General features: G+C 40.8%; 1 protein-coding gene across 5 annotated transcripts in view; it reads left to right on the top strand.

Annotated features, from left to right (window-relative positions):
* LOC1275587 (uncharacterized) overlaps positions 1-23,791 on the top strand; it is an 86,722-nt gene that overhangs the window by 41,801 nt on the left and 21,130 nt on the right. For 3 of the 5 annotated variants that reach the window (XM_061662627.1, XM_061662630.1, XM_061662629.1), the window contains exons 4-5: positions 7,815-7,883; positions 19,966-21,265. In XM_061662627.1, the coding sequence (XP_061518611.1) occupies positions 21,154-21,265 (112 nt within the window). In that variant the 5' untranslated portion in view covers positions 7,815-7,883; positions 19,966-21,153. The remainder of the gene's footprint in view (positions 1-7,814; positions 7,884-19,965; positions 21,266-23,791) is intronic. The other 2 variants (XM_061662628.1, XM_061662631.1) reach the window with 1 other exon arrangement.

The raw sequence follows: 23,791 nt of genomic DNA, 5'->3' as shown, positions 1-23,791 counted from the left end.
GCTGTGCCGAGGAGCGGAATTCGCGGGCTTAGCGGGCGGATGCTTGTTCTTGAATCTCCGTTCAAAATGCTACTATTGTACTTGGGTGGCACTGCACAATCCAGCGTGAATGGTACTCAAATGAGCGCTTGTGTAATTTGCCCTCTTCGGTGTGCACGGTACGCGACGGATCGAGGAAGCTGCAAACCGATAAGAACCCGTTCCAAGCCGGATGAAGCTATTCCACCGTAGGAAGAATGAAGGGCGAGCGTGTGCGCTGTGCCACTCGGCGAAACAAAACGAGGCACAAACAACGCTTCATTAGGTCGCCGGTAGTGTGGGATTGGGGTTTCTTGCTCGCTCGCTTTCCTAACGCTGCAATCAATTTGTAAACGTGCTATCACGGTTGTTACATGGTGGTTGGTGTGAGCATGGTGTTCGGCATCCGCTTACGATAAGACGACTGGTTGGCAAGTCAGTCCCATTTCGGACGTGGAGAGAGCCACTCATAAACAATGTACAGAGACCGTTGGGAGAACACCGGCAGCATCGATTGTTCCAGTACGGTGAACGAAAATCGATCCGAGTTTGATTGATCGGAATGTGAACGGGATTGAAACAATTTCACTCGTTTGTGGAATGAATGTTGAAGCGTTCATACTTGAAGACATTTACTTCATTTAGTCAAAGCGTACGCAATTGGATCGTGTTTCTACACCGTACCTAATTGGCTATTACTGACTCTTAAACTAAGTGTTTAAGCTATTCTATCTACTGCTCATTCTTAGCTAGCTTTATTGCTCTATTTTCACGAGAGATCTTCCTCAAATAGCAACGAGTGAAGGCGGATACCATGGAGACGCACTGGTGGCTGACTAATTGTAGCTCTTTTTTAACAAATGATGCACCCATCCTTCGTACCTTAACTAAGGTACATCAACCTATGGGCCAGACAGCTATAATTATAGTGTACGTCGTGCTATTTTTTCATTTGGTACACGTTGTATTCACATTTCATCTTGTGCACAGTGTCATTTGTTTGGAAATTGCTGACGTAGGTCTTCATGATTGTAAGAATATGGCTCAAACGTTCCAATAGAAATAAGATCGCATGTTGCGCAGAAGTACTTTATGTACTTGAAATGTATTAAGTAAAAGAATTCAAGCACGAACAATGTGGATTGCATCATTATTTCATTTGCAGGGTTTTTCAGAATATATCACAAGAGGCACATGATCATCTTGCACAATGGATGCAAATCTTTGGTAAATATAACATCAGTACACAGAATGTATAACATAGGCAATGTAGAACAATTAATCACTAAATTAAATTATGATTCCTCTCTTAGTTTCTCTCGTCGCAACAATCAGTCGAGATATCCCGAACATTATAGTGAAGCATTGAAACATTGCAAAACAAACAAAATTTTCTATTGAATGAGGAATAATTTGTGAAATAAGGGGAAATAAGGGCTTTCAGTGACTTATTGATTATCCATAGCAGGATAGTCAGTCCTACGTATTGGGGGCTCGGGGTCCACTCGGGGCTTGAACCCATGACAGGCATGACGGGTTAACTTGTGCGAGTCGACGACTTGTAGTAGTGCCCAACCTGTACTACTGCTACTACTACTATGTACTAGCCTAAAATGAAAGGGATTAAAAGTATGTATTACTGTTGTACAATCATTGTAAACAACCGCTCGTATCGGGGAACTCGTTCGTCGAAGAACGTTCGTCACTCATGAGTGGACAGGGTTGTACCACTAGATTGGGCAGAACAAACCCTAATTTTTTATCATAGAGGACTATGAAATAAGTGAAAATGAGCGTCGTGGCGAACGTTCCCGGGAACGAACGAGTTCCCCGATACGACTTGTTACTTTAAGGATCATTTCAACAAAAAAAAACATAAATTTTCATTAAATTATACCAAAAGGTGTCTGCATTCGTGCGTCTTTCTCCAAATGGTTGTAGTGTTCTGTTTAACATATACTACGGTATAAACGAAACACTGAAGAATATATTAAGAGAATACTTCGAACGAACCGTGCTCATCAAAATAGAACTACTGTACATTTGTGCATTTGTGCAGTTTATCTCATGCACCGCAACGTACCCTTTTCCTAGCAAACAACCAGGAAATTAACCCTGATGTGGTTGGGTTGGAGATGTGAGGAAAGTGTTTTAAAGTTATATCCTCTTACACGTCCAATTTTGTACAAAACAATGGACGGTCCTATCGTACTCACAGCGTTCAGTTGAGCGCAGTAAAACCTAAAAACCTCAAATTAAATTTGTAAAACGTTTGCTTTTATCATGCATTCCTGTAAATGGTCCTTGGAAAGATAACAGAAATAAGGTTTATTGGGGTTTTCCCGAGAATTGGTCGATGTGCAAATTCAAGTTCAAACTCAACCTCCTTAACGCAACATTATGAATTCCCAAAAAAACGCCGTCAAGTCAAACAGGCGCTGAGAAAATCATAATTCGATCGAATCGTTTTCGAACAATTCAAATCATTCGCCGGTTGATTGATAGGAAGATTATCTTCGCTTTAAATCTGTTCAAGGAATTGATGTTACTTGAGCTTGCATGTATACTAACGTTGGTATATTGTGCTTTTCATGAAGAATCAGCGTTGTCACGATTCATTTAATTTCTGGCATATTAGAAGTTAGTTTTTGCTACAGGAAATTTCAAAATTGTTAACAACATTGTTAGCTTCTCATGTTCGATTTTTAACTTTATTATATTAGTTTCAATTTCACCTATCTTTTTGTCATAAAAAAGCTAAAACAACCCACTTGAACCTAGGCACACAATACGAAGTCATTCATATTTCATTCACTTTTGGGCTTCAGCACATCATAACGCTACAAAAGCGACTTCAAAACTAGCTCCTGCTTTTGACTTTGCAACGATAAAAGCTTCTAATCCCGCCGGCCAACCTCGCTTCGGCACCTGCCTCTATCCCGAAAGCAAACCATAACTGATTATTGCCGTTCACGTGAAATATGCCTGTGCACACCAATATCGCATTGCTGCGGCACTACCTGCGGCATCAATTTCTCCACACTGCAGGTGTCGCTTTCGGATCAGCAAATTTCGGTACCTCAAGCCACCTTTGAAGCAGGGCGAAGCAAGCGGAACAGGAGGACGGTGTTTAGCACGGCCCGTCAGTGCCGGCCAAACGCCAGCCCTCTGCGCCTTGCGTGTGTGACGTTCGAGCGAGCATGGCCGGATAGCATGGCTTTCTTTTAATTGCCCCCGGCGGGACGGTCTGCTCGACGAAACGTGACCAATTGCTCTCGTCTGCATTGTGTGCGCCTCTCGTTTCGTCTAATTATGAAGGGAGTTTGCTGGCGTCATTTTTTCGACCTCCTCCACTTGCACACAACCTAACCGCTCCTCGGGTCGGTTTGCTTTTCACACCGGGCGAAGTTGTCGTTTCACGCAACATGAGAGCGCCTACTTCCTGCCTGGCGTTTATCTGGCGTGTCGCTTAACTGTCGAAACGGGCGGCGCAGCTCATCATCCGTTCACCGACACAGACACCCAAGGTGGGTGATGAAATTGGTGTCCTGGGGGCTAGTGTGTGGGGGACGCTAGATGGCCATTGAATCAAAAGGACGTTGAAAAAGTGTCGGTAATTGGAAAGGCCCCCGGACAACGTGCCCCCCATGCATCCTCGGGGAGCTCTCGGATACAGCAACAAGGAGGAAACACATTTTGAATTAATCTACCTAAAGCAAACGCGTAAATGAATTTGCCTCCGGGTTGCGACAGAGTTTTGTTGATTACTTTTTTGTCTCCTTTGCTGCCTTGCTGGACGTGTTCTTTTTTTTCTCCTGTTGTGAGCTATGGGCTGTTTTTCGGCTTCTTCTGTTCGACCAATTTTTACTCCATATCACGTCAAACGGTAATTAATGCGCTCGTCGTTTTGCTTCTTTAATTTACACAGCTTTTTTCTCTCTCCCTCTCTTTACGTTCGGTGAATATAAGCGTTGAACGGCACAATTTAAAAATTGACAGTTGCCTTTCACGGTACGCTTATTTATGAGTTTCTGAAAACATCCATTTAATTTCGTTGCCAATTAAGCCGCCGGTTCCAAAAAAAATTAGGCAATAGGCAGCGTTGTCGCTTGTTATTCAACATAATTTCATTTTTATCATCATGGTTTCTAATTTGTGTGTTAACACGAAATTTTGCATTTCTTGGAGCGAAATTATAATCTACTACGGCGCAACTGGTAAACTTATTTCTGACCGGGGGCAAACATAAGCTTTCGCCAAAAATCCCTTACCATCAGTCAGAAACGTTTGCGTATCCATTTCATCATCCCGGCAAAGTTGACCTAACCATACACAACCAGCCTTAGTGGAAGCCGTGTGCCTTGGAGGCGAACGCATTTCGCAACTTTTGGCAAATCTTTGCAAAGCCATCACGTACGTACATTATGTGGTGAAAGGCGATGGCGTCGGTTGACACGACCTTGTCGAACCTCCGTGGTGCCCAGCGTAAGTAAGCGAAGGTGGCTCCCGGATGAGTGTGAATATGACGCCTGCTCCTGCATCCTTCTCCTCCGTTAAGTGCCACTCAGCGTGAGAAGTCAACAGGCAAAACGGGGTTGAGGGCAGCTAGTTCCGGGGCCGAAAAGCATATTGCCACCAAAACATGCGGGGAGGGTTTTCCGCATTGGGGCCCCTTAGCCTAGCTGCTGGCCGAATGAGATGAGCACGATGAGCTGATGGCCTGATCTTTGGATGGATGAACACGATCCGGTGAGGAGGGTGTGTGAGCAGCATTATGAGGCCAGGAAACAGGAAACATAAAGTTGAGCTGGTGCTGCTGCTTGTTGTTTCGCTCGTACTTTGCGATGCGAGGTGCGATGGGGACACGCAAGCAAATGAGGTCAAAGCGGCCGGGCACCATTGTGTGACGCTTCTGCTTGAAGGCATTTTATTGCCCGGTTAGATGTTTGAGTGCTTACGCTTTTTGTGCGGTCGTTTGTAGCGCTGCAAAAGATCCAGCGCATTAGTGTTGGGTGGTGGTGAGATGGGCGTTATAATGTGACGGAAAAATGTCATAAATAATAGCAAATAATGTTAGGTGGCGGTGGTGTGATTTGCTGCACGGGATGAATATGTGTGTGGCGTATATGCGTAGGAATAAATCATATTTGTAAGCGTACATCATACTTGAAAAGGATGGAGTAACAAGCGTGTAAGCACTGATTAACAAGTGGTATAATTGCGAATATGCCGAAAGCCCGCAAACACAAGTGTAGCTTGAAGTTAAAATAACATGGTTTAATATTTCTTGATAACATCGAATAATAATAATAAAAATAATAATAATAATAATAATAATAATAATAATAATAATAATAATAATAATAATAATAATAATAATAATAATAATAATAATAATAATAATAATAATAATAATAATAATAATAATAATAATAATAACAATAATAATAAAAATAATAATAATAATAAAAATAATAATAATGATAATCAAATTAGTAGTAATAACCATCTTTCCATACAAAATTCTCAGCCTACTTTTTACAATCCTGTACAGTTGAACATTTTCCACTATCGCCATTAAGAAGAATAACTGAAAAGAATGAGGAATGAAGAATTGAATATTCCAAGTGCACAGTTAGCTTAACACCATTTTTCAACATAAAACCATAGAATGATGGTCAGTATAAATTTTTAAAAATAATTAATTATAATCATACATTAAATTTATAAATATAAACAAGAAAAACAAACAAAATAAAGGGAATGTGAAGGTAGTTTATATTAATATAACATGATCCAAATCGTCAAGATATGACTTTTAAAAGTTCAACTTAAGCACTTCCAAGTTCTTTGATTTTATTTTATTCCAGATTCATGATTTTATGCAGCAATTATAACTGTCAAGACTAAACACCCTGGGGTTCAAATGGTTTAAGTCTTATGTCAGCTTCATTCCCGGAAATAAGAAAAAAACATCCCCGAGAAAAGCATTAAACCCATGAATCATGAATCATCAAACCCCGGGTCGGCGGATGAAGGGGAGGGAAAAAACTTTCTTCATTGCAAATTTTATGGTTCATCGGCTTACGGCTCCATCGGCTTCAGCCTTAACCATTTGAGCCCAAGAACTAATAAAGTGAAACTTTTTTGATCACTCCAATGAAAACGAATGGTTTTCCGGGATGTCCTCCGGGAGCTTATTCCTTTCAGTGTATTGAAGGAGGAGGGAGCGGTTGCTGCTGGTGCTGCTGTATCGATAGCAGGAGAAATTGTTGCCATCGGGCAATTTGCATAACACATCGACGATACGAGGTGAGAAACGGTTTGCTCCACCAGAGCCACCAGAAACGATCCGGGTTTGTGGGTGAGAGTGGCTGAAAGGTACAATATGTATCGTACGTGCTAGGGCGCCTAGGATAGGTGCTTACAAGAAGGGATTGAAATTGCTTTCGCTTTGTGTAGAAGTTTTGAGTGAAGAATTGCATCGTAAACTGCTTCGTGTTCCATTTTTTCACTACATAACACGATACAAACAGGAAGAAAAACATCACACCACCGGAGGCAGAAACACATACACTGCCATTGAAGGGAAGGAATAAAGAATTGTGTGCGTGTGTACGGCAAAGCCGAGTGTGATGTGTGGCTGTACATTGAACTGCAGCTCACGAGCAAGCTTCCTTTGCTACAGTGTTGCGGTTTTATCCATTTGAAAAAAATGGTTCTTTTTGTTTTTTGCTTCACTCGGAGAGTGTGGGAAATCATCGATTGTTCGATTATATTTAGATCCTGGCCGAAGCATAACGATGTGACAATTCGCTTACATAGCACGCGGCGTATACGCAATGAGACAGAAATTAATGAAACCATACCGCACGGTGCACTTTTAATTAATAGTAATTGTATTCCAACTCCATCCTGCAGTACTGGTGGTGGGGTTGGACTGAGGGAAATAATTAAAGTGAGCAATTTACCGCATTGCCCCATAGCATCCGTTTGGTTGGTTGGTGCAGCATTTTGTTTTTCCGTTTCCCAGCACTAACCGGGATAGGATTAAATAACGTATGCCAGTGGGGTCTCTTTTTTTTTCGATGTGTGTTTTCGTTGTGCAATTTGCCACGTTGATGAGTAATTTTACAGAATGCAAAAAAGCGAGTGCGAACCGCTGGAATCATTCATCCACAAAGCGATTAATTATTGGTCACATTCGTACGCACGGTGCAGGTTGTTGCGAGTTGATCCACACAGGCTTGATGAGGGTAGGATATTGAATTTATTTGCCGTATGATTTTATCCATCATTTAATTTTGCACATGTGTGTGTGTGTAATTGTGGGCCATTTTTTTTTGCTTTGAATACCATTTGCATTCCATGCGACTCTCCGGGCAACGGCCAATTAATGCACACCACTCTACCTGCAGCGTGGTTGAAGGTCGATTGATTATTGACAGCAATGACGTTTGCGGTGTGGTTTAGTAATTGGCTTTTAAGCTTTGCTAAGCTCTACCTCTAAAACTCCATGGGATGGGGTGGGAGAGTGGAGGTGAAGGAGCGAGTGGTTTTACTAATACGAATTAATTTAGAGCATGGGTGCGTTTTAATGCGGTTTCACGAAAGCTGAGTATTTAATTGTGGTCTGAAATGTGGTGACGCATGGTGAGAGTAATTGGAATTTTCTAAACATTGTGGGTAGATTTAGAAAAAAAATAAACTTTCTTTGATTCATGTTGTTGCTGACTTGTTTTTCGCGAGTGAATAAATATGCTCACCATTTTGTTTTATGTTATTATAATTTACAGCATACAACAAGTAGGAAGCACCGACTGGGTAGAGGATGATTGTGAACAGGCTGCTGAAGCTTTTATGAGGTTTGTAGATTATATATCTTGTTGAAGTGCTTATTTATTTGTCAGAAACAATTTCAATGATTTCGGCAACTACAATTCGTCTTTAAATAAAAATAACTGATATATGGCCCCTTTCAGTATTAAGTTCGTAGGCGGAAATTTCAGCCTGTCAGCTGTTTGCATTGTATAGCAGTTTTCGAGCTGCTATCTAAGTATATAGATGAGCTTACAGGGTTTCGAATCATATAAGGGAATAGTTCAACCACTTAGGGGAATGTTGCAAATCGGTAGGGGAATATTGCAAGCAAGCTGTGGATGTTTGCAATCACTTAGGGGAGTTTTGCAATCGATTAGGGGAATGTTGCAAGAGTACTGTGGAGCTGTCATCAGACTGTGGGTGCCGCTGTAAATACCTTAAAATATTTTGGTCAATCTTACTAACTTATCATGTTTAATTATGACTCCGCAGCAGGATTTATTTAGTTTATCATGCGTACAGCAGAATCCCACACGAAAACAACTCCAAACGATGTTTTTAAAAAAACATCATCGGTATCAATTCGTAGCTTTTTACACCGGCACCCACAGTCTGATGACAGCTCCACAGTACTCTTGCAACATTCCCCTAATCGATTGCAAAATTCCCCTAAGTGATTGCAAACATCCACAGCTTGCATGAAATATTCCCCTACCGATTTGCAACATTCCCCTAAGTGATTGAACTATTCCCTTATATGATTCGAAGCCCTGTATCCCACGATGTATGCATTTAGAAGGCTGATTTTTATCGCTTCTGTTTCTAAATGAAGATTTTAAGAGTGTTTTGTGTATTCATCAAGCTACTAGATAGCTTGTTTGAGCAATAGTTTTCACCCATCCTGTCAAAAAGTGACGTTCAAATTTGGTTATAATAAACATGCTATGAGACCACCTGGACTACATACACTTTGATTCTAGATTACACCACCTGATCTCTTCAAGGCACCTTGGGATGAATGAAAACACGACCTTGTTTTGACATGTTTTCGAGCAGGTACTCGAATCTAATTCTAGCTTTGAGGTCTATAATCTAGAATGAAAATCGCATGCTAGTTTTGTGTGTGGTTTTGTATGGAGTGTTTACATGATTTCAGCCTCCAACTGTCAAACTCCATATAAAAAATCTAACTAGAATCGTAAAGGGCCCTAAAATAGAATTTACTTGCCATATTATACAGAGCGACACTTTGCATACCTTTAGGCGTATAGTTAGTGTATAATACGTAGATTATATGAAACAAATACTTATAACATTTCACAGTTTGTTAGTAAGTTGTACAAAATAATATTTCTTCCATATAAATTAGCGCGCGAAACACAGTGTTTCTTGCTTTTCTCCCTTTTTCTCCCATCTATCCCGCCATAAAGCGCGACCTGCTTTGAAAAGGGGAGCGCAAAACATCAAAGTTCCCACCCTTGCGGGGCAAGTTAGTTTGGTTGCAGGCTGCTGACTGCTAATGAAGCAACAAAACTGAAGGAAAAAGGAAAGCAAAACAAAATTTACCACCACCATAGAACAAAACACCCCACACTGTACCCGAAAAAAAGGAATAATACGTACACGTACATGCTGCCAGGCTCGTGGAACATTTATGTCAATAAAATTCGCCACATCCAGTCCAGGCAGTGGTTGACAGGGAGGGTCCCTCCAGCGGCAATTGCCTGCCACCGGGCAGCTGTGAATATGCTTTTATTTTTCGGCTTGACCGGTCGGTCAGTCGGTCCGTTGGTTTCCGGTGCTTCAAGCGGGCACTGGAAGGCTGAAGAAATTATGAGCCCTCGATTGAGCGCTCAATCGAACGTGCGAACGTGTACATGGCATGGGTCATGTCACTCCCCGTTTCGGGCTGCCCTTTTTATCACCAAAGTCTCCTGCACCGCTATCGGAAGCACCGTTCAGGCATGATTGCGAGGGAAGGAGGAGCTAACTGGGAGAAGACCTTGCGATATGCGGCTCATAAAATGGCCGTGCGTGTGCCCTTTCGGGCGTGAATGCGTTAGCCTGAAGGGGTCTAGATAAAAAAAACCCCCCGGTGAAGGTAATTTTGCCCGAAGCAAAAGCATAAATCATACATTAGTTGCGAGGGAACGGAAATTAATTTTATATTTGTCAATATTGAGCGATTGCACGGGATGCTGGGGTCGATTGGATGGTGAGCTCATACACGCTCGTGGATGGCTTTTTTCTTCTTCTGACGAGTACTGGTAAATGTTATGCGTGTGTTTGTGAACCCGTTTCACAGGGCAACAGATTTCAGCTAAACACAGAATCGCCAGTTTTTGCTTTCACCACTCAGCGCAACGGTGACAAAATTTGTATTTTATTGATGCGTGCGTTGATCGTGGGGCTAAAAACAGTATCGTAAAAAATGATACAAAAGCATTGAACAAACAGGAAAAGTGTGCACACGTTGATCACACAATTCTCGCGCCCCATCAATCGGTAAGAGCGTTGATTGAAGGTTTTTGCACGTTCAGCAATTCGCAATTTTAGTTTTGTTTTCGTTTTTCAAATCACATGATTGCACCGTATAAGGGAACAAATGGTAATGAACAAGTATGCAGCAGTGCTCGAATTGGACAGAAATGGTGAACTGGCACTGTCACGCAGAAAAGCTAAATTATTCAAAGATGAATGATGGTAATAATAGGGGAATAAAACACGGGATTTTGGGAACATTTCAGCAGTAGCATAAATATGAGCTGATTTTTGTTAGTATTTGTTTTTTTTATCACAGCGTGTGGTACATTTAATCATTTGTTTGATAAATTGAAGTGAAAAAGCACTAAGAAAATAGCATAATAACATGTGGCGCAGCAATTTAAACACAATTAAAAATAAAATCTATGCAATTTATTTAACATTTTTTTTCTTTTTTCATAAAATAAACATTCCAATCGTTTATCGTCGCATTTTTTTTTATTTTATTGTAGAAAAAAAAACCAAAAAAAATCACCAACTACTAGGCGCCTCCATCAAGTACGAAAAGCTTAACACTAAAGGTTGCTTTAAACCTTGCGTGGAAGTGAACTTGAAATTTTGTTTTTTTGTTGCAATATTTCATTAAATATTTATCTGAATATTTCTTATGGTACATCAAAAGAAAGGATATCTTTTATATAAGGATATTGAATTTCCTTTCTTTTGGTGTACGAAAGCCAAATTCTGATAAAAAATATTTAATTATAGCAGAAAAACCCAAAATTTCACATTCAATTTCACTGGGGCTCTAATGCGAGCTTAATTTTTTTAATTATTACTTGTAGAAAATGGAATTATTCCTCTTATTAACAAAACATTTGATGAATAACTCTGTGCATAATGCAAGTTTTTAATGAATTTATTTGAAATGTATTTTCCCATTATTGGCGATTGCTAAAGTTCATAATAATAAGTTAACCGAAGATAATACAGTATTTATCACAGATTATTTAAATAAAAGTTTAAGTAAACACATAACTAAATTCTCTGGTTCAGTCTATTAAAAAAAATCACATTTATAGCTCAACGCTCTCCCTTCACAGTATTGAAAACTAATTTATGCAAGTTATGCTTTCCCTCAAAGATGGGAAAACAATCACAGGAATGTGGCCATTGATGTCCTCCAAAATTTTAACGAGCTCGCCTACCTTTTTTCTCTTTTTGTTCGCCCACCATAGCAACGGAAACAAACAATCGAATAATTTCATAAGTGAACAATCATTGCTGTCGGAAAAGTGGCACCCTCAAATCGAAACATTCCGCTCTGCCCAACAGCTGCTGCTGTGTACCTTTCGATTCGTCAAGCACCGGCCAAACAGTGCCGGCCAGGGCAGAAGAAAGTCGAAACTTGCTATGTCACAATTTGCCGTTCCAATCGGATCCCACATTGTTTACTTTTCCGGGGAAAGCCATCCGGCGGCGTGAAGTTTGTGTTCACTAGCCGCCCTGTGCGCTTTCCTGTGGAAAGTTTTCAGCAAACGCAAACGCAACAACAAATGGTGAGATGAGCGCGAGGGAACGAATGGGATGCGCGGACAGTAGTGGCATGAGGTAGGCGACAGGAAAAAGGAACTTGCGGAAAAATAAATTTCCAAAAGGCCTCGTTATCCCGTAGCACTCGGTCCGTAACGTCTCTATATCCGGGGCAACAATCGAACGAACGAATTCGCAAAAAGGCAAGCACACACACACACACGCTCCGGCTCACTATATTGCTTTGGCCATCGATTCGAAGGTTCGAATCGGGCGTGCACAAGGACCGACACAAGGAGCCCTCATCGTAAAAAAACGCATGCCAATGAAGCACGGGATGCTAGCCTAGCTAGATCCGACCCAAAACCTCGGCGCCCCGTTCGCTGGCCATATGGAAGCGGGCAAAACTTTGCGCCATTTGTCAGTGCCGCAGTCGAACGGAGGGGTTTTAAATAGTTTGATTTGGGTGAAGTTCCCAGAAACCTGGAGGAGGGAAAGTGGAAGGGAAAAACTCCCCACAAAAGGACGCCTGGAAATTCGCAAGCTTTTGGCGAGCTTTGGTGCGGTAGTACAGCTGCCGGAACTGCTTGCCTCCAGCACTGCCGAGATGATGATGCCCGGGATGATTCGTATCGTTCGGTAGATGGTTGATAAATTTTCTGTCATTTCACAAACCATTCGTTCCATACTAGTTCCGAGAAGGCAAAAGTGCGCAGTGCCGGCTACCCCGTTGCAATTAGGGGCGAAATCAATCCATCACAATTTAAGTGCTTCGATCCAGCGATGCCAGCTGGTGTGTGCGGCAGAAGGCGAGCAGACTGCTCAATGGGTGGGAGAAGAGGAAAAAAAGCAGTAATCCCCCATCGAAAGTTTTGCAAGCCTGCTCCGTTTCCGTTTCCGTAGATCCCGGCGATTGAGGTTTAACTTTTCATCCAACTTTGGAAATCAAGTGCTTGGAATTAATCAAAAACGCATCCCACCGAGCGTATTGAGGGTGAGGTTGGGTACGATAGTTGGCAAAGTATCATTAATACCTAGCGTTTTTTTTTTTGTGTGTGGAGCAGAAGTTTTCCAGATGTTAGCTATTCGATGGGCCAAGAATGGGTTTAGGTGTTCGGCAGGCTATAATGAATTTTAATTTATCAACCCACCGCCGGGGCAAAGGCTTCGTTTGCGACCGGGGCGTGGACTTTCCAAACGAGCAAGCAATTATTTTTAACTCGATTGTGAATAATTCGTTGCAGAAAAGTTAAATGTCGGTGCGTTTTGTTCCGTGACGACTGTGTGGAACGAAATTGAACCGTTTCGGCGTGGAGTGTGAAAAGAGAATTCGTTCGTTGTGATAGTTTTCACTGGGGTTGTTTAATACAGGCAGAGGAATAGGTAGAACAAAAAATAGTAGATTTTTTTAAATATATTTGTTCCCACTGCTATAGAACAACGGTCAGAGAAAAAATCAGGGAGACATTTGGGCTTTTTCATTCATTTTAACATAAAAATGAATGGAAAAAATTGTGTGTGTGTGTGTGTGTGTGTGTGTGTGTGTGTGTGTGTGTGTGTGTGTGTGTGTGTGGAACTGTATCAAATTTCATTAGTTGAACAGACCTTTCATCTCAACAACTTAAAAAGTTTTTTTCATTAATTTTTGATTAATATTTGTTCCATTGAAACAAAATGACTTTACGTCTGTGAATTGCAGAACCAGCATTGAATTACTTTTTCTCCGTTAACAACATAATAATAAGCTTTTTGTACAGCGAATATTCTTTAAGCGCTCAATAATATTGGCTTGCTAAGGAACTTCCGTGACTGTGATGGCTTTTGATTGTTGGTGCTTTTGATCATATGATGCCTTCAGCTGTGATATATATAGACAACTTTCATATGACAGATTTGACTGAATACATATGAATTAGTGGCAGAAATCATATCAACCATCTATACAAACCCACACAACAAAATAGCCTCAGATTTACCTCCTGGATTATTTTTGTCTGACAAAAATGTTAACCATCGCCGATTTGTAGCAGTTTGATTTAATGATAGTTATTGATTGCGAACAGTCCCGTGGTACAGTCGTTAACTCTTACTTTGACACGAACTCAATAACATGCCCGTCAAGGGTTCAAGCCTTCAATGGACCGTCCGCTCGTAGCAAAGATTGACTATCCGGCTGCGTGGTAATGGATTAAGTCTCGAAAGCCTGTATTATAAGCCAGCATGTCTGCGTAGTACGTTACGCCATATAAAACAAGACGAATTGATTGATTTTTTTAGCCTGAAGTAAATACTTAATCCATTTCAAAAATACTATAATCCATTTCAAATAGGAAAAAAACCATTAAAAAATTCATCTTTGTTTGTGACGATACAGGGTTTCCCACGATTTATTGGTTAGTTCCCATAATTTTTTGGGCTCGTCTCACGATTTATCCACAGATTTTTGGTTCGTTCCCATAATTTATTGGTATCGTCCAATTAGATATCAATACAATTTGACCAAAAAAATCTGGGAAACGGCCAAAAATCGTGGGAACGCACCAAAAAAATATGGGAACCAACCAAAAATATATGGGAACCAACCAATCAATCGTGGGAAATCCTGTAAAATCCATGATGCATGATGAAATCCAATATGATGGAACCTGGCGAATATTGATGCAATTCGGATGATGAGCATTGTTTCACTGATAGGTCGAAACGTCAGCTTTCTAGCTTGAAATAGGAATGCAGAGTTGTTAACAGTGCTGCAAAATATCACTGTCAACGTCATAACAAAAATCTGACTGTAACAAAATCCATGTCAGCGTCACGTACTCAATTGTGATAATAAGAGGTGATACTCAAAATGATTGGTGTGACCAGTGTTGTTAATTGTCGACATTTTTTTATGATATTCGCAGTAAGCGGGTGTCAAAATCATTGTTTGATCATGATATTCATGGTGACACGACTTTCCAAAAAGCGACAATCATTTGTGCATTAACAATCAATGCTTTTGCGATGACATGATTGCAAAACATGTAGAATGAATGTCATTTGACATTTTTCAGTGAGAATCCAGGACTGCTTAATCGTACATTTACCGATATTAAGCCATTAGACCACTTGACCACTTGAAAATGGTGTTCTCTTACAGGAGTATAGAAATTCACGCGAAGACACGAAAAAAGGACCCATTTTCGATGAAGATCTAGTTCACTTGAGGTACGGCAAAATCAAAAAGTCAAATGATTGTAGCAGAAAAAATATCATCATGTCAAATGGTATTTTTTTCCGTGATTGTCGAATGAATGCGTGGATCTAGAATGCAATGCTTCAAAAAGTATCATTTTGTAAAATTTTATGTCGACGACTATCACCGTTCGCAACACTGGGTGTGACTAATGCATGCTTCGTGCCATTTTTGTGACCAACGCTTGGTCAGCCACTACGTCATGACTTTTTTTACTGTGATCAGTTCGGCAAAATATCACTGACATAGTCGTGACAAATTCCGCCTGAAACAAAATCATGTCAGCGTCACGAGGTCTACTGTGATGATCAGAGGTGAGACTCAAACAGTTGTTGCGACCGTCGCATGCTTGGTGACATTTTTTGCAACCAACTCTTGGTCAGTCACTTGGTTGCGACATTTTCTGTCGGTGATCATCACGATAGTATGCGATAGTAGAGATTCAGGATTGAATTCACACATAAAATACTATAATACACTGAACGGAAATCAGGCAGGAAAAACAGAGAAAATAAAATAAGATTTTTTAAGCGAACAGAATGAAGGAGAATACAAGTAGAAAGTGAAGCAACAAGGCGGCATGACAAAAGGTGCAAATGTCTCGTAAAGAATATCACTAGAACTGTCGCATGCAGCCAATCGCGCTGTAGAAAAAAAGAAGTTGAAGACTATCGGCGTAAATCCATGTTAGTCGGAGCCTAATACATAATCATATTGCCCTCAAATTACAGGAAATCTATTCTCACTCAACGCAGTCCTAAAACTCCATACGACACGAATTTCAACCATTTTAAACAAATTTAATATCAGTTAAGAATGGAAACAAAACGATTATGGTAAAAACAAAATCAAACACACCATAACCTCACCAGTCAAGCGACTCCTTTGATGTCGGGTTCATTCGTTTTGCATCCACAAGGTCTGGAAATGATTGGGTGGTGGGTCTGGAACCTGTACAGAAAAAGGAGCCCGATAGGTGGCTGAAATAATGCGAAAGGAAACGAAACGAGCGATATTGCAAACGAGATGAAAATAACATCATGTTGGCCGGGCCCTTAAAAATATCAACTTCTACCCATTGCTATGCTAAGGTTTCACAAGCATGGGTGAGGTAGGGACAAGGTTTTTTTTCTCTTGTTTGTTTGTAAGATGCGTGGGAGCTTTCCATTTAGAGTGGATGGATGTGCCTATGTACTTGTGTACGTCTGTGTACTGCCCGTGGGAAAACCGAACCAAGAAATCTTTGCCAAAAGCCGGCCTTAACAGCAATAGTACGCAGGGAAAAAAGACGCATCGCCTTGGGTATAGCGCATTTATAAAGGGCATTCCCGTTTGGGTTGGGTTGGTGGTGATGGTAGAAGTGTGTTTGAGAGAGAGAACGCACCAAAAGACGAATGAATGAATAAGTAAAAACTCACCTTGAAGCTCTGGAAAGGTTTTTCTGGCCTGCTCGTTACCATGGAAGGAGGGAATTGGAAAGAAAGGTAAAAGAATCAACAACGCAAACCAGCGACAAAAAACATTCCCGTAACAAACTCAAAAACGTTCAGAAACCACATTCCGCAAGGTACAATCGGTTTCCTCGGTGTGTGTGTGCGTGTTTTTTTCGACTTCATTTTCACCGTTATGGTTTTTTCTTGTGTTTTTACATGTTTCTTTTTTTTTTTTGTTTGGCTGCTGCTACTGTTCCCATTTCACAGTGAACCCGTGTACGGAAGGTGAAAAGCTCCCGTTTCAAAGTGAATCAAATCGAAGAAATGCGGCAGTATAACCTTCAACTTTCTTTCCCCCACCGGTGGGGGGGGGGGGGGAATTCCACTGTGCTACCACCCGGCGGCGAAAGGTGGCAAAATTCAAAGGCTTCCCAGGCTTTTTTCTTGTTCCCTCCCCCCCCCAAGGGTAAAAGCCCGCTGGTAGACGAAACACAGCGAACTAGTTTCGGTACAGCAATTTTGATTACGGTTTGCGCTGTGCCAAAATTCACCGCTCCAAGGGACGATGTCGGCGCCGGTGAAGACCGGTTTGTGCCAGGTCGGTATGGTCGACCGCAGCACGACGTCAAGCGACGCCAACAGAACGATGCCATTTCGGAGGTGGGGGAAGCAGGAGGACCACCTTCAGGGCATTTGGGGCTTTCTTTTTAAAAAGAAGGAAATCGTATAACATTTGCCAGTTGCGTAGGTCGCGGTGCAAAGTTTTTACGCTCCTTGTACGTGTGTGACAAACTGTTATTCCCATCTCCTTCTTGTATGTGTGCGTTTTGCTTCCCCTTTTGGTAACCCATCATCATACTTTGCCTAATCTTTTTTTTCACCTTTTTCCACCGCTGTTTTCCGCCCAAAAGGCTCGCTAATGCCAAAATATCACTTCCGTTGAGTGTTCTGCAACTTCTTTCTTTTGCCTCCCCCCGTTTGTACTGTTTCCGATAGAAGTTCTGGTGCTTTATTTGCTTTCGCGTTGGCAGCAGTGGTGGTTTAGGGCTACACTTTGTCGCTGTCCAATCGTTTGTTGGCAGGATGTATGTGTGTATGAGCCTACAACATTTGAACAGGGGTGGGAAAAACGAAAGAAACTTGAAGGCGGAAGCTATACTTTTGCGTGCCAACTTTCTTATCTTACTAAAGGAAAAAGACAGAAAGAGAAACAGAAAGAGAGCAAGAGAAAAATGAAGGGAAAAAGTTTGCACACTGTGAAAATCAAGCGGAAACAAAATGGGCACAAGAGAAGGTGCAAAACACACAAAAAACCAATAGCCTCACATCACGCCATGTGCAAACACGGTCCTCTGCAAGAGTTTAAGTTTTAGTTTTTTCCCCACAATGATACATGTTGATGTGGAATTGAATTGAAAACGGTCAAGGTTAGTAAGCGGGGCTAAATAATGAAAGGCTAGTTTTCATTGTCTCGTGAGTTTTTTTCTTTCGTTTGGATTTAGCTTTTCCCGACTTTTAGCCGTATCACAAAAGGGAAGTGAGTTATTTCTTTTCTTTCTGTGCTATTTTTGTTTCCTTCTCAGATTCGATAGTGAGTAGAATACTAATGAAAATTCTTACAAAACATACAATGCATGAAGATATGGTGGCAGAGAGAGAAAAGTTGTATTATCTAGATTCAGTATCAATTTCAGTGAAAAAACTGGCTGCCGTGACCTTAATACATGGCTTTCCAAGTCAGTTTCGAATGTAAACATTGTTATTCACCACGTACAAAATTTTAATCCGCCTCGATCGGACATTTAATTTTTATCACAATAATTTTTAATTTCTTCAGCATGATTTTCAACACTTGAACTCTCAACGGGTGATGCGATGCGGCTTCAAAACACGGTGAAATAACGATGGCAACAGCCCGTTGGAGAGTTGAAAATCATGCTGAAGAAAGTAATGTAATGTAATGTAATGTATTTCTGAATTGCGAGTCCGCCGAATTGCGTTGTTGCACATCGATCTGACATTTCATTTCCATCATAATAGTTTTCAATTTCTATAGCATGATTTTCAACACGACTCAAGCTGGATTGAGTTTGACAGTTCTTTGTTATGTGTTAAAAATCATGTGTTGAAACTGAAATTTCATTACGAAGCAAATTCACCATTTGAAAGCAGTTGAAAAACATCTTGGAGGTGGTGAATAACAATGTTTTCATTCGAAACTGACTTGGAAAACCCTGTATCTTTTAGACTAAATTTAGTATCTTCTTTAAACCTTGTTTACAGGGGTTTTCAAGACAATTTCGAATGTAAAAGTTGTTATTCACCGCGTGAAATATGTTAATCCACTTCAATATGATATTTCATTTCCATCATTATAATGTTTAATGTCCCCAGCATGATTTTCAACACGTCTTAAGTTTAATTGATTTTGACACAGTTCTTTGTGATTTGTTGAAAATCACGTGTAAAAACTAAAATTACATTATGAAGCAAATACACCATTTGTCAGCTGTTGAAAAACATCTTGAAGGTGGTGAATAATTATGTGCACATTCGAAAGTGATTTGGAAAACTCTGTATATATTTGCGGTTAGATTTCATTTTTAACTAATCCTATGACGTAACCGCTTAATAGTTTGATTTTGAATAGCTTCCTTTGGCCTTAGACATAGCTAACTGACGCAGAGAACTCATACGGCCACCTTTAGTCCAAATGAAAGAGCCTAATTTCGATGTAATCTTACCTAAGTATTTGTTGCTTATTGGTAATACTGCTTCAACAAACCATAACTTAGAAATGATGAAAATTATATGTAAGATCGAGGTGGAATAACATTTTGCACGTGATGAATAGTAATGTTTACATTCGAAACTGACTTGGAAACCCCTGTAAAGAGACTGGCGTTTTGTTACATTAAATTATTTATAAATATTTACTTATTTCATAAATCAAATATCTACTGCATTTGTGCGAATAATATTGATTTCTCTTAATCATGCTAACGTGCAGCAAAAACTAGCAACGCTGCTTTTCTTCGCAAATCAACCCACTTATTTTCCAAACTTTCTCCTAAACGCTTCCAGAAGCGTTCCACGCCTACGTGTTGTTGTTACGTCTACCCGCTTCACCCGCCACCAGGCGCCCGATCCATCATGTGTCACACAATGGTCTTCCCAAGAGCGAGCAAACGAGCGTAAAAGTGTGAAAATCAAAAAGGATGCAATCCAAATAGCATAAAAACTCACCTTCCCCAAAACGGTAACGGTGCTAGTGCGGGAGTGCTTTGCTTCCCTTCCCATTATCGCCTTCCTACCCACAGCGCCCCACTCCAACCGAGAGTGTCAACTTTAACTGCAAATGATTTCTAACCTTTTACCTCGGTACAACAATCTCATTTCCTTTCCGTGTTGTCTTGTTTTTCGCTTTTTTCCCCATTTCAGCAACAACATGCTTCTTCACATCGCAACGCAGTGAATAGAAGCCGTGCCAGCAGCGGAAAGAACCAAGAGAACAAGGACGAGGAATAGAGATAGAATAGAACGGAACCAGATAGCAATGTTGCACCATTGAAATCCATCCACACCGTTGACAGGATCATTAGTGACGTTTAGAAGCCGTACCCTGCGTATGAAGGGGCAGAAGGTAGCAACATGATCACCGTGAAAGGCCTGCCTCAACAGTCGGTCCGGCACGGGTCGCTAGAAACGTCGCTCCAGCAGTGCGTGTGTGAAAGGTGTACGTGTGTGTGTGCTGCTGTGGTGGTGTCCCTGCGACGACGCAAGCCAATGTGTTAAAAGTTAATTGAAATCGGACTGTATAGAAGAAAGCAGAAACAAAGCCTAAGCCAGCGCCTTTCACAGCAATTCACACTTCGGTACAATTAGTGTACAGAACGAAAGGAACTGTTAGGACACACTTGCAGCAACAGCACACCGTTGCACATGGTTGGTAAAGCCTGGTAAAGCAAGCCGTTTTTGCATACCTCAAACAAGTGCTCGTCTTCACGGGTGTAGGTGTGATGTGACAGAAGAGCAATGCAAAACTAGTCATCACAGCTTTCACAGCATTCACACATTCTGCCAATTTTCCCACGCATTAAAAGTTGTTTCCATCCAGTGACAAACCGTGGCAAATCTGTCTGAAAACGGAAGTGGAAATGTGGTGTATGGTGCATAAAAGCTGCACATTGCATACCATTTGCACACGGTGCAGGAAAGTGTGTGTGGATGAATCAGTTGGTGACGGTAATGAATGATGATGATGATGATGTTGATGAGATGGTGCAAGTGATATGTCTCCGTGCGAGTTAATGGGGCCTACAACAGGGTGGCCTAGTTTTACGTCTCCCATTTCGTAGTGGATGTGTAAATAAAGCAAAATTGTGTAACAGACAGTAAGGTAGCGAAGCTTGGCAAGTTTCTGAAAGTGTATTAAAAAAACGATCAAAAAGTGGAATACTCCTGTTAAAGAGTTTAAGAACGCAATACGCATACAGTGACACATACCCAGTCGAGCTTCAAACTTCAAACCCTTCAAGCACTGTCTTTTATCAGTCTTAAAAAATCGTAACCGAATCCGAAACGCAACGTCCAAACGTCCTCCCTTGCTCGTAACGAAACGCACGTGCCATGGCTTGGATTTACACCGGTACCGATCTGAGCTATCTCTGTTGCTGCAATCAAAGGCATCTTCTAGCTGTGATATTCATCTTTACCATCGTCATGGGCGCACCACACTCGGGTGAGTAGTAACGGGAACACCGCTTATAAACTTTCCATGTTCATTGTTTCGTGTTCCTCTTTTTTTTGCCAGTCACACTCCTTTTTCTCTCTCTCTCCGGGAGGAGGGTCTCATCTGGTTTAGGAACGTGTGTTTTCACGCCACTGCTTCCTGAGATCCACCATTAAAACTGGATCCTTACAGCCGTTGTCGTGGCTGCCGCGTTGTGCGAAACATGGCCCACAAACAACACTACACTTTCACGAGATGTGTGTGTGTGTGCCGCATGAGTACACACGCGCAAAAGTTTGTGTCGTGCTGCACATCATTATCCCCCCCGAGGAAAAAAAGAACGTGCCGTGCCGTGGGAAAAAAAAACAGCCTGCTAAAGAATTCCTCAGGTGGCACATTCTTCGCGCACTCACTGTAGCGATGAGCTGTTGCAAAACAATTCCGCAGGTTCATTGCTGGGAGTGTATTGCAGAGTGAAAAAAGGCCATAAAGCAATGCTGTTTGAGTGTGGGTATGTGGGAGAGTGTGGGAGAGGGGGGGGGGGGGGGGGGGGGGGTAGAACACAATCAAATTCCGTGCAGTTTGAAGCGTTTTTCGTTTTATGGGAACATTTTTTCACAAAAAGGTTCTTTGGTGTATCAACACTTTTGATGTTACATGCGGTGCTTTGTGAAGGGATTGTTAGTTTATGTATTGAAATTAGCTTCATTTGCTTTGGTCATTATTCATACTATACTTCGAATTTATTAATTGTTTCACGATCTATATAATCCCTATAAATACTGAATGATAAATAATTGCAAAATTCTTGTAACATTTAGTTGAATATTGTGAAGTAATGATTTTTCGGAATAATAATGAATGATATTATAACCATTTCACCGAAAGTACCAATAATTATTCCATTTCACGGGAATTTGTTTCAATCAATTATGGAATAATTTTAAAAACCATTTCCGGTTTTAATTATCCTTCATTGTTTCGTATTAAAGGTTTAATACCTTTAATACCTTCACAGAAAGTAGTGAATATCATGCAATTTCATGCAATTTCATTTCTATTAAAAGCGATTTAAACCTCATTGCATTAATAGCTGTTCGGAAAATAGTTCGCACTGTTTTTGATTGATTGTAAACAAACAAATGCTTCGACTGATATTTTTTGCAAAATTTTATGCTTTCAAACCATTCTTAAAATGTATTTTTTTAATGTAAATATTAGTTGTTCAATATTGGCACAAAACATCAGACTTTATTCTCAGTTCAATCAGTTTCTTTTGTTTCATGTGAATTTATGCACATGGCAAACAGTCAAATAGTTAAAAAAGAAAATATGAAAAGTTTCAATTGATTTTTTATAATTTCTTCCATTGTTTTTAAAATTCTTCACCACTTTTGTTACTGCTTTCCAAATATTTTTGCATCTGTCTCACGATTTAAAAAAATAGTTTTACAAAATTCATGGAATCATATTCAAAGACATATTCAAAAACATGTATGCAATATTCAAATTCCCTGAAACATCCCTGTAAAGCATTGCTTACATGCAAGTCGAATAGGAATTAACTCTAGCATCTCGATCGTATTGCTGTATTTGTTTGTTTTCTCTTCAAATGTTAAGATCTCTTAGAAACCAAATGTATTGCCTTCTAAGAGATCTTAAAACAACTTTTATCGTTCTAAACTCCCAAAAGCTTTTGGACATTTTAGGAGAGATAATGAGTTGTCCAACGTGCTTAATGCGTTAATAATCATTTATTTCAATGAAGCGTCAAGCGGGCTGGTCTGATGGTACAGTCGTCAACTCGTACGACATGAACATGCCCGTCATGGGTTCAAGCCAGTGGCGGATTAACACGAGAAGAGGTCCTGAGCGGAGTCCCACTGTAAGCTAGTAAGCCTTTCTGAAGTAGCGAGCGAGAAATTTTATGGCGAATTCTAAACTACCGAATCTGCTTGTAAGCGGGGAGTAGGTCCCTGTTTTTTCGGGGCTCCTCGAGACCCAAGGGGGCCCATGCGGCCGCTTAGTAGTACTAAATACGGCCTTTGTTCAAGCACCAAAATGGACCGTGCCCCCATATGTAGGACTGACTATCCCGCTATATGTAATCAGTAAGTCCCACTGAAAGCCAAGCCCCACTAGAGGTACAGAGGCAGACCTGGACCTGGAGAAAGAAGAAGTCAAGCGTGCACTAAATTCACTAAATATTATGTGTTCTGTATCAGAACCATTCAAATAGGTTTGTGGAACTTGTATGAATGCTTAAGCTGCCTTTTTCTCGTAACCTTTTCTCAGCCTCATTTCTTTGAATATTTACACGCAGCCACGCAGTGTTAAAATATGCATCTCAAAAGGTTACGGAAGACCTTGTTGCACACCCACACAATGTCCTACCAGCTAAAGCATGCAAAATTTTGCGAAGAGTGATGTAGAACGGTAGCTTCATTTTCCACGCAAAGAAAATATTCCTGTCAACGACATATTCTATAATTGGAAAGCATTCCAAGACCGCTGCTTAGCATTAAGCTAAATTAT

This window comes from Anopheles gambiae, chromosome 3 (assembly GCF_943734735.2).
Source record: "Anopheles gambiae chromosome 3, idAnoGambNW_F1_1, whole genome shotgun sequence".
Lineage (NCBI taxonomy): Eukaryota > Metazoa > Arthropoda > Insecta > Diptera > Culicidae > Anopheles > Anopheles gambiae.
The sequence above is the reverse complement of the archived record's forward strand: the minus strand, read 5'-3'. Positions and strand labels throughout refer to the sequence as shown.